Source organism: Centruroides vittatus, unplaced genomic scaffold (genome assembly GCF_030686945.1).
Source record: "Centruroides vittatus isolate TY-2023 unplaced genomic scaffold, ASM3068694v2 contig_863, whole genome shotgun sequence".
Taxonomy (NCBI): domain Eukaryota; kingdom Metazoa; phylum Arthropoda; class Arachnida; order Scorpiones; family Buthidae; genus Centruroides; species Centruroides vittatus.
Genome location: NW_027122563.1, coordinates 584230 through 596417, shown reverse-complemented (window position 1 = coordinate 596417; position 12188 = coordinate 584230). Strand labels below are relative to the sequence as shown.

The 12188-nt window shown below is 33.8% G+C and overlaps 2 protein-coding genes across 2 annotated transcripts in view; both read right to left on the bottom strand.

Annotated features, from left to right (window-relative positions):
• Positions 1 to 3321, bottom strand: part of Skp2 (S-phase kinase-associated protein 2) — a 30624-nt gene extending 27303 nt beyond the window's left edge. The window contains exon 1 of the mRNA XM_067279341.1: positions 3186 to 3321. Coding sequence (XP_067135442.1) covers positions 3186 to 3265 — 80 coding nt within the window. The 5' untranslated portion in view covers positions 3266 to 3321. The remainder of the gene's footprint in view (positions 1 to 3185) is intronic.
• A 643-nt stretch (positions 3322 to 3964) lies between these two features.
• LOC136982813 (uncharacterized) lies at positions 3965 to 5385 on the bottom strand. Its single transcript, XM_067279338.1, has 2 exons — positions 5176 to 5385; positions 3965 to 5080 (listed from the first exon to the last, which is right to left on the bottom strand). The coding sequence occupies exons 1-2, from the start codon at positions 5343 to 5345 to the stop codon at positions 4036 to 4038; spliced, it is 1215 nt and encodes a 404-aa protein (XP_067135439.1). The 5' UTR covers positions 5346 to 5385; the 3' UTR covers positions 3965 to 4035.
• Between the last annotated feature and the right edge of the window lie 6803 nt (positions 5386 to 12188).

Here is a 12188-nt window from a genome sequence, read left to right as displayed (position 1 = left end):
CTTAGGCTAATCCAATATTATTTTTGTTGGTGTATGTTTTAGCTGGCAGCACTCGCGCGACCATGAGAGGGTACTTAAAGACAGATTTGAATGAATTTCAACATGGGATAGGTTAATATATTTTTTCATACATAATCAGTTATCCAAACAACCCAGTCCCGAATTGTTTTGGATAATCGATGCTCTACTATATACCACCAGTGATTAATTAAAGACTTAGCATAAAAATTTACAAGTACAGTACAATGGGTGCTCAGTTAATGAACACTTTTGCAAAAGATTTTTATGTTTGGATGACAAACCCCTCACAGAATGAGCACAAGCAAAAGCAATGTAAAATAATGAATACCAATTAGTCTTCCCTTGTCTTTAGGAAACAATTCGAAACTTCTCCAGGAGAGTCGACGTCGACATCGACATTCAACCCTGTATATACTGATCGGATAGTATTCCTCCAAACTTTGCAACTCTTGCAATTCCTCTTTTATTTTTCTGACAGAAACAATTCTTTTATAGTATTCGGGTGGGCACTCGTTAAGTTTTGCATCAGTTTTTATTTTCAAAAGGTGAGAGTATAATAACAAAGGTAGAGAGTGGGCAAAAGATGTCTGATGTTGCTGGGCAGTATGGCTTGAACAGGTCTACAGTAGGTTGCAGTTAAATCTTATCTAAGAAAGATACAGTATAATCAAGAAGACTCAAGTAGCTAAAGGAGTAACAAAAATCACATCTGAGAAATAAAGAGCATTGAAGAGCTCATAATGGAACCTGCAAACTGATCTGATGACAGAAGAATGCCAGGAAACTCAGCAAAATATGTTTTCTTCTGAAAAAGAAGATTAATGCCAATATCTGCTATTAAACATCTTTTGAAGAAGTGGGAGGATGTCAGAACAACAGTCTTAGAATGGCATCCAAACCAGGTTGAGGTTAATAGGCTTAGGGATCTCTACAATTACAATGCTATTAATTACTTCTTAAAAATCCCTAAAAGAGAAAAGCAATCGACATTAGACAGATTCTTTAACCCTCAAAAATAGAAAAAACATAAGTAATAAAAATGCAAGACTGTGTATATATGTACTTTTATTATTACATATAAATAAATGTAGCAAGGAAGTATATATTTTTTATTTTTTGGGGTCGCCAGAACAAATTAATCAAATTTCCATAAAAACCTATGGTAAATCAATAATCTGTTAACGAAAAATTCGGATAGCGAACAAAATCTTGGAATGGATTATGTTCGCTAACCGATCACCCACTGTATAAGTAATGTAAGTTCTTAGTCTGTAGTATGTCATTTGATCAATTATAATCAATAAAAATAAGTAAATTATGATTAAAATTATTGAATTAATCAATAATTTTATAACACAGATTAATTGCCAAGATCAATTATGTTCCTTTCAAAGTTGAGCTATAGTTATGACATATCATAACATGTCATGTATGAAGAATACAAATGCACCCATAGTCGTGTGCACTATTGCAATTTTTTTCTTTTATGCTGAAGGTCACCACTGAATAGAGGCTGGTGTAAAGACCACAGTGCCAACAAGACCTGAAGCAGATGTATTATTAAATTAAAAACATAATAGTCATTAAACTTAATAGTTGTATGCATTGAGGAACAATTCATTCAGCATTTGTGAGTAATTGTAGTCAAAATATCATTTCCACTAGCAGTTTTATGCACCTTAAATTATCAACATAACAAATTACTAATATAATAATAGTATGTTTGTAATGTATTTCTCTACTAATGAAAACTGTATACATATAAACCGTAAAATAACACCTTTAATACCTTAAGTCTCCAGTATAAAACAATAATAAAACTGACAAATATTTCCTAATACCAAGCCTTTATCAAGTCAATTAGCATTCGAATATTCAACATTCTGAATATTAAAAACATTAATTGACTTAATAAAGATCTTGGTATTAGATAGAAAATATTTGTCAGTTTTATACTGGAGAATTAAGATATTAAAGGTGTTATTTTATTATGTGCTTGTATTTTGCATTAATGCATGATTATAGAATTGAGCTACTTTTGGACTAGATATTTCGATAGTTATGGTGAGATATTATTAGACAACCAGTGATACTGCAGTCATGTTTTATCTGAAAAGCATGTTGGTTATTTTGCTTTTTTGGTGCTTAATTCTTGCATATGGTGATGAAACAGCAAAAAATATGCAATCTGTAAAATCAGAATTGTGGAAATGATATTTGAAAATTGACAAGGTTTCTGCTAAATGTAAGCTATATGGGGAAACTGTCAGCATTTGTGGAAAAAAAATACCAATTTAAAAAAAAATCACTTAAAAAACATGCATAAAGGTGATATTGATGTAGAAAAGCCTACACAGTCAAAGACATGAACTAATATCAAAATATTAAACACAAAAAAAAATAGTTTGGTAAACTAAACATTATGATCAATGTTATATGTGTATGTCTTGGCTACTTTAATATTATTTTTGTTAAATTTTTGCATGTTTTAGCTGGCAGCACTGGCTCGACCATGAAAGGGAGGCTAGTATTTAAACCATGCCTAATACACTATACTAATAATGTATTTTTTCAAACTTAATCGGATAACTGAAAAGTCGGTTATCCGACCAACCCCAGTCCCCAATTAAGTCGGATAATCGATGCTCTACTGTATTACTAGTAGTGGATGTAGATTTTATTATAACTATCATCTATGAAAAAAACTGAATCAAGCGCATATCTCCCCTTTCATGGCTTCCTTTTCATTTATTTCATCTCACGATCCTCTTCGGTCCCCACTAAGCACACATCGAGAATGATTGCTCCACTGTATTTAAAAATAGTCAGTTGAACAAAAGTTACTGCTAATTATAAAAACTGACAAGATTAACGTTGACATAATTATAGGTATAGCACTTGAAATCATTTATTCGACCAACACTTTTGACTACTCATTCACAGATCATAACCAATTAAAATTATGAAAAAATTTCGAATATAACCGACCAAAACTTAAATTGGTACGAGAAGATTTCAGATAATATAAATTGACCGGTGTAACAACACATGACTGAAACGATAGATTAATGATGTTAGTAAAGGAATAGTTCTTCATGAGATGAACAACGATAGCTCTTAAGAAGCTTATATATAGAATGTAAATATCATTACAAATACGTTACTTTTCGTGTTCATTTTTATTTTTTGGTAAACGATCACATCGTCGAAGACGGCTATTATCACTCTTCGTCTTTGGCGCCATTTGTTCTGTCCGAGCACTCTGGTGGCGGGAGATGACAACGATAATCTCGTTTTTAAATATTCAAAAAATTTTCTGTAAACGTAAAAAATAAAAAAATAAAAAATGAAATAACATTAATTAAGTTTACATTATTTATTTATGAAATACACTTCGCAGTATTAAATTGTAAATTGTTAATTTTTCTTTTGTTTAATTTTTCTACTCCGTTCGTGCTTCTCCGTTTGTTTCCATAAATTAAATAATAAAATAAACTTGAACATTTCTCGAAAATTTTAAGTTTTGGGTGTAAAAAATACGTTTATTTTTGCAGTTTGTAGTATTTTTAAAATTAAAGATTTATGAATGTGTTTATTTATTCTAAAACAAAGTGAAAAAATGTTCTCAAGTTCTACGAATCGAAAACAGCATTCATGGAAAACGAGATATAACACTCATGAGCATCGCAAACAGCTCAGCTCTGGAACACGTAAGGAATTACAACAAATCGCAAACGCCTTATATGGCTCACTCGGTTAGTCTTTTTAATATGATATTCTTTTGCGATTTGTTGTAATTCCTTATACTCAGACATTCTATCAGTGCTTGCGATTGATGACGGTATGTAAGCTTGGCCGAGAAGGGGATAGCAACTCCCGAAATGCATTTACTTTAAAAATGATGATAAAATTAAATAATCAATCATAGTATAAAGATAACTTTTGCTATATATTCTGTTTGATTTTGTTACACAAGTAGAAAAGTTATAAAAATTAAACTAGGTCTATCCTCTTTTAAAAATATAGCTTTACATCGAAATATATATTATCGAAAATGTCTTCTTTCTTTTGATCTTTATCGGGAGAAAAAAGATCAGCTTCCTCTAAAATTATTATATCGCTATGTTCCATGACTTCAGTATCGACAACGTTGGCTAATAAGCGGCAAATCGAATTGCTCTTTAAATATATTAATTCGGATAAATTTACTTTTCCATGGCCATCGCAATAACATTGTTGAGTGGTCACGCCACTTTTTTCTTTATCCACGTAGCCATTCACGAATACAGTTTTCTCTTGCGCGGATGTATACTTTATGGGAAGAGATATGCCAACTATGAAACAATCATTCTTCACTTGCACTTCGCATGTGAATTGTGTAACTTTTATCATCTTCTTTTCACATCGAGTGCTTGGACTTTTCCGGTGTCTGTACAGGAATAATGAGGTATATGTTTCTTTTTTTCTTTGATAGTTATTCCAGGAAAAATTCTTTGGGTAATTAGTTAAATTTTTGTTCGTAAAATAGGATTCGATTGATTTTGCTTCATTATCTGTTAAAATGCATAACGGGAATACACGTTGTTTTAATTCATCTAAAGACATTGCCAAAAATCTGATGTTAGGAAGAAGCGGTTCCATAAACTTTCGAATCCTTTCGCCAAACACTTTTTTATTTTCATTTTTAGTATCCAGAAGTGAAATTTTGAGTTTTGCCCAAGCAACTAAACCATCGAACAATTGTATTTCTGATAAATCTTCATATATTGGACGCGAAACAATTCTGTAAAGTGTTTCTTTATCACAGAATATGAATGCATTCTTAACCATCACTGACATCGTAGAAGAAAATGTTTTCCAACAATTATATTGTAATAATAAGTCGCCATGTTTACGAGCAGTTTTATATACATTAGAGACAGAATAAACATCCATTGTTTGAATCAAATATGTACGACAGACACTCTGAAGACCAACAATTTTAGCGTTTTGAGCAATTTCATATATTTCAATTCCTTCTACGAAAGAAATTAATTCCACCTCTTTTGTTTCCATGTATCTTTAAATAAATATAATAAAAGATAAGATATAGGCTAAATATTTCCTCTTAAAACGTAATTATAAATATGTAAAATCGTGATAAAAATAACTTACTTAATGACTTTCACCATGTTTGAATAAGTAAAGTCTGTAGCAATTCGGCATGGTGTATTTTCTGGATAGTTTTCAATAATGGAACGTAGGACTTCACTGTTTTCCATTACAATAGATTTTAAAACAGTTACTTTAGATACACCATTACAAATGATTTCTACAGTATCCATGACGGATGACGATTCGAGTGGAATTTCAGAATTTTTTTTTCCAATATTTAACAGTAATATTAATTGAATGGAATGAATTGTTGTTAAATTTTGTAATTATTTCTCAATAATTAGCTTTTTATTTAATTATTAATTAATTTTGTATCGGAAGAGAATGTGCTTATTAACTGTTTCGTAAAATTTATTTATTATTTTGAATTATTTTTATATGTTTTGTAATGTTATTGACAAGACTATGTCTTGTTTATGAAATCGTACTGCCTGATGTCTTACCTGCTTACAGGTATGAAAGAGTACATGTCAGGAGTTGAAATTTGGCACAGAGTATTAGGTGCCGAAATCATGCGCGCATAAAAGAAAACCAGACTTGTAGGTTGTCAGAGGACCGAGAACCGAAACACAATAAAATACAAAATGGCGACACAACTCTACAAACAGGCAATAGTGCAAGATTTACGCATGCGTTGCTGGTTGTTAACGAATCTTTGAAAAAAACCCATTTACCTGTCCTGTGTTATTCCCCATATATTTCTGGTCGCCACCTGGTAACCTCGACCGATTGACCCGAGATATCTCGTTTCATCATCAGAACTTTTTGAAACTAGATGGTGCATCGTTATAATTTTATAATTTTATATTACAGGTACTCCTCACTTTACGACCGAGTTCCGTTCCGACGACTACGTCGTTAAGCTAATTGGTCGATAAGCGAGGAGCTTGCGACGGGAATATAGGATCGTTATAAAATTATACAAATTATGCAACATATTCAAATTTATTCATAAAAAGACTATTATAGCACGCTATTTGCCTATTATAGTACGCTTAGTGCGCATGTCACCATTCGCCACTGACCAACACTCAAGCTGAGAATGGGGTGGCGAATGGTGACATGCGCACTAAGCGTACTATAATAGGTAAATAGCGTGCTATAATAGTCTTTTTATGAATAAATTTGAATATGTTGCATAATTTGTATAAGTTTCCCCGAATTGCAGGTTGAAACTCGATTGGTCGTAAGTGCAAGTGGTCGTTAAGCAGATAGGTCGTAAAGTGAGGAGTATCTGTGCAACTAACTTCCGAAATATAATTATTATTTTCTTTTTACATTTATAAATATATATATTTTGTTTGTGCAAAATAAAAAAAATAATAATTGCGAACGATACAATAGCCACGATTATTATTCTTTTTTTAAAAGGGAAATTTTCGCATTGACAAAAATTCAACCTGGGGTATCATGCAACGGAGAGAAATTTCAACATTCGATAGGTTAATTTCACTGAAAATGCATCGTGGAAGACTTTGTGGTCGTGGCTGTGGCCGAAGAAGTTTGAATGATTGCGCTCAAAACCAGCGATACCAAAGATGATTGGAGAATGAGAACGAGAGCCGCCGTGATCCTGCTTAGTAGTGAGTCTTCGAGACATAGTCTTGTCCCAAATACGGCCTTGCAATTTTACTTGTATAGTAATAACGTCTGAAAAGTCCTTCGACTATAAACCCAGTTTCCCAGAGTGGAAGAACTAATAAATTAACTGTCGTACAAGAAAATTGTGCCAGTGTCCCCAACCTTAAAATTCAACAAAAAAGAAAATAAATAAAAATAACAAAACAACCAAATCCAATTTCGGCCAAGTGGGCTTTTCTAATACCTGACTTATTTGAAATTTCTTAAGCCATTAGTTAGTCTAACTTTTACTGGTGATTCATAATCATAAACTATACAATGGTTTGAGACCGAAACTTCACCCTTCAATCAAATGACTAATAAAAATCTGTAATAAACTTTAAAAAAAACTTAAACAGAAATACTCTTGATTATTAATAAATATGCATTAAACTATGATTAATCCCACGATACATTACAGTGTACTGTACACAACGTAAAAGATTCGACGGCCGGATGGCCGAGCGGTAAAGGTGGCAGCCTACCGCTCTGGGGGACCCGGGATCGAATCCGAACGGGTCGAATAATCCCCAGGAATTTTTCGGGGGGTAATCCGTTCAGATATGTCGGGCCCCGTCCCTCACCACCCGGTCGCCCCATTGTGGGCCTGGCCGAACCCATAATGGGCCTACTAAAAGAGGCCCTCTTAGTGCCCACAGGGTGGAAAGAGTAAAAAAAAAAAAAAAACGTAAAAGATTTTTGTCCAAATAAAATATCGAACAAAAGTTTTTAAACTTTCTTTTTACAGGAATAATTGTCTTGTGTCTAGTGTATATTTGTGCCTAGACATAATCACAAATTAAATGTTAACTAAATATCTGGTCAAAAATATGCTTTTTCCGAAATTCGTTAAAATTTTATATATATATATATATATATATAGTTTATTTTTACTTAAATAAATAAATTATTAATTCTTGCTGTATTCATTAACATTAAGATAATTAAAGGGGAAGGATTAACTATATACAGGGTTCCTACTCAAATTTTTGTTTTAAATTCCACGACTTTGTACAAATTCTCGAACAGTACAGCATGTTGACAAAATAAAACAGCATACGACTTACTATGCAAATATGCTATTGCTTCTTTGACCTTCTAGTCAGTTATTTTTTCTAATTAAAAGTTACATAATTTATATAATTGCTGAATAATTAAAATTAAAAATAAAATGTTTTATTAAATTAATTCACAACCATAAACCTATGTGGCTTTGAAAAAAAAATAAAAAGCCTTTATTTATTAATCCACGTACAAAAGTATATATTTATTGAATTTATCTCTTAAGAAATTTTTTGAACTTTATAAAATATTAATCTTTTTTTCTTTCTTTCCTTCTTTCTTTCTCCCTTCTGGTTCATATGGCGATTACGGCCTTGATTCGCCTTTTCTCCGATAGACGGCGCCTCCTTCCTACGAGAAGCGGCCTGTTCGTATGATGTAAGTCTCTAGGCTTGCTAAGTGAGCTTTGAATTTTTGACCGCATTCGGCCAGTAAAGCGGGGTCAATGACCTAACCAGGGTAAAGTCCAACGACAGGCTCTTGCCCAAATATAAAATATTAATAAGATCACAAATTGTTTTTATAACAAAATCACATAACAGATGGCGCCACACACGATTCTATTTATTAAATCGTAGTTAAAAGCACAAAAGTTATTTTCTAAATAAAATCTCACAACAGCCGAAAAAGTTGCGCAACTCGTTGCCGGGTTTTTTGACTATAAAAAGAAAATTAAATCGTTCGTTTTGAGCAGTAGGCCCATCACTTTTCTCCATTTCCACACAAGAACAACTATAATATTTTGATACCTTGGTGTAGAATACGTACGCGATATTTTCTTTGAGGCAGGTAAATTCATAAAATTCGCTTATTTAATATATAAGTCACTTTACTTAACGTTTACGTAACTAAACTATAACACGCATATTTCATATGACGTCAGGTAACCGCTTTTAAAATGGCGTCGGATAGACGAAATATTACGAAATTTAGTAAAAATTGCGCGGTCGGTCAATCGGAGAATACTGGACGAACGAGAGGAATGATTTGTTCTAGTTTTGGGGGTGGCGACGTTCGATTATAGAAAATCTTGCTTTTAACCCCTTGTGGAGAATGGAAACGGAAGGCGGAGGGTGGTAGGGAGTCTCTCGATCCCAATCCGTCGTCATTCGGGGATAGAAACGTAAAAAATGCAGATACTTAGCCTTAAAATTCAAAACGAATCCATTACGTCAATCGCATTCGAATTCGTTACGCGCTTTCTAATCTCCATAGAAACGGCAATTGTTGCGTTCTATGGGAAACCGTTTCTATGGAAACGCGTATTGTTGCAACACGATTTTGCGTCACTTTGCACGTTTTTCACTTGCCGAACGGATGTGTGCTCTCTTTGCTCTGGTTTTCGCTGTGTTTTTTGCCTTTCTTCAGTGTTATTTGCTACCCGAAGTGGTTTTAAGAAAATTTTTGGACGCCGACATTACACCAAGTAAGATTTTAATTAGAATTTAGCTAGCTGTAAGATTTTATTTTCGTTTCGTTTAGTCCAACTTTCAGAGACGACATCGGCCGGCATATTTGCGTTTAAATTTGTGAATTCTTCTTCTTTTCCCCCCGGTTCAAATAGAGGCTATGGCCGATTGTCGGCTTCTCCTCCGATGGGCAAATTTGTAAATTACGATCCGAAACGACTTTTAAACGAGCCGCCACATTGGAAAGCGACCGAAGCGCCGAAAACGGATTAAGTATTTGCTCATTGGTTTATTTTCGTAATTAATTCATTTATATTTTATTAACACGTTCAAAGAATAAGGATTATTTATAGAAATTCAATTAAACATTATTTAATACTAACTTTAAATACGAATTCCATCGTAGTTTTAACTAAAATATACTCTGGTAACATTGATGGACGGAGGCCGTATTCCGATGCATGAGATGTTCCTTCTTCAGGTCAAAAATTTCGCCCTTTGACCTCCGACTTCTCCATGCTAGTTATGTATTAGTTATGACGCTTTTCAATGGCTTATTTTGCCAGAATTAAATTGTCTGCAAACACATCTAATACTAAAACACTTAACAGTTATCTATACAGGTTGGACACAAAGAATTCTTTTCCTTAGGCTCTTTGTCTCTTTCCACAAGGTGGTCTTTTCTGAGTGCAGTCGATCTTCCACACTTACGTAACCCTCTGCCAATGCTTTGTGCCACTTAAACGTTCGTGTCCCGAATGGCGAGTTTCGCTTCTTTGTACGTTTGTCCTTGTGTTTTGGTCGACTCGTTCGCAATTTCTTTGCACGAAACTCTTTTAAATGCGTTTATGTGACGTACACGTTAGAGTAAATTGCTCTAGAAGGAAACACTTGTTACGACTTGGGCTCGAGTGCCTTTTCCTCATGGCTACGTGCGGCGTGTCTTTAATTTACTGTCGTACAAATACAAATTACACGTAAGAGAGTTTCTTCGTTCCGGGTCGGTCGTCTCTATTGCAAATAGTTGGAACGTTCTAGCAATTTCCGGTAGGATTTAACGCGAGATATCCGAATTCCGATTCGTCGTGAGTATAATCTTGAATTTTTTCTGCGTTAATATTACTTGGAGAATCTCGGCACGTCGTTCGATGGTCGGATTCGAATCTTTTAGATTTAATAGATTGGTAGACGAAAGGGGGGTTACTATATTTCAAGTCTATTCTTTTTTCGGTTCGAACGATCATCATAAAGTCGAAATTTTTATTCACATTTATACAAACACGAAACACGAGAATATTAGATTTTTGAATTCACATTACTGTTAACATGAATGTACTGTACATGTACTGTACAGTACGTACATGCAAGCAATGATCCACGAAAATCCGGCTCTTCGGCGACTGGAAGGCGCAAAAATTACGAAATTCGGTAAAAAGTCCAAAAGTTTTACATTAAATTTCGTGGCCACGCAACAATAAATCTCCGACAATTTGTTGCGAGCGGCTTGATTTTCTGTTCGTGCGATTAAAAGTGATTTATTTCAAGCGTTTTCTGAGTTTTGCATCATTTGCAGCGATTTCATCCGTAATTTCAGACCACAAACTTTCTAAATTTAGATATTTTTAAACATTGTTAGGCGGAATATCACAATTAGTGGCAATGATTTTCCGACAAAGCCCCATTTAGATAACAATTGATCGTTTTGGTCACAGAGACAACGAATGGGGCCTTTTCACTTATTTTGAGAGATACATTTCACCCCTTTTTATTTTTAAATTTTGTCCAATCAAATTGTTAAAGATTTCTAATTGTTAAAGCAAAATGGGAATTAATAAATACATTAAATTGTTATTCCCCGCTATGGTTCATATACACATTATATCCCGCGCCGTTTTAATTAATTAGAATTTCTCTATTTTTACAAATATTTTGTGTTGTGGCAATGTTGTATTGTAAAATTTGTAGGGACAGATTTTTTAAATTATATATCGAACATTAAAAGTCGTTGGAAAGATTAAAATAACTATATTTAATAATTAGATTTTATCATAATATTGATTTTTCACCTTGAAACTTTTAATTAAAACGGCCATTTTATACAGTCTCTTGTCATAAGCCTTTACTTTTACATAACGGGTTCACTATGAAAACTTCCAAAATATTTCAATATTAACACAAACTGTGAGCAAACATTTCTTTATCTTAATCATTCTACTAATTTGCAGAAGCAAGCTATTGACAACGTCATAGACGACAATTAGTTACGAGCTTTTTTTCTGATTGTTAACGAATCAACAATAAAAATTTCATTGTGGTTCGTCGGAATCCAGACGCGATTTTCATATCGCCGAAATTTTCCGAATAAAAAACAAAACAAAACATCGAAATTTTTCCTAGTTTTAAAAAGAAGAAGCGGAGGAATGGCAGAATAATTGAGGAAAAGACGGAAAAATCAAATTTCATTAAAGGAAACGGAACTAAAATAAAATATTTGGAAGCCGACATTAGTCAAACTAACAAGAAATTACTATCGACTGAGGACACTCTTGCGGGTCAAAGACGGCCGTCTACCCCGCAAGATTAAAGCCCGCGTAGGGCGAAGACTGGAGACTGTAATGCGGGTCGAAGACGGCCGTCTACTCCGCAAGATTAAAGCCCGCGTAGGGCGAAGACTGGAGACTGTAATGCGGGTCGAAGACGGCCGTCTACCCCGCAAGATTAAAGCCCGCGTAGGGCGAAGACTGAAGACTCTAATGCGGGTCGAAGACGGCCGTCTACCCTGCAGGATTGAAGCTACTCATGTATGTACTTAATGAGTATTGAATAATGAGTATCAAGTGTTTAATCCTAAAAACAGTTACAAATCTTATGTTAACTGGTTTGCGATGAAAACAGGCTCGTAATTTACGAGGTCATTGTAGC

Excerpts from the sequence above, each read along its gene's own strand:
- LOC136982813 (XM_067279338.1), bottom strand. The coding sequence starts at position 5,345 with ATGGATACTGTAGAAATCATTTGTAATGGTGTATCTAAAGTAACTGTT. Across the intron at positions 5,081-5,175 it reads AACATGGTGAAAGTCATTAA|ATACATGGAAACAAAAGAGG; the intron begins GTAAGTTATTTT and ends ATTTATTTAAAG.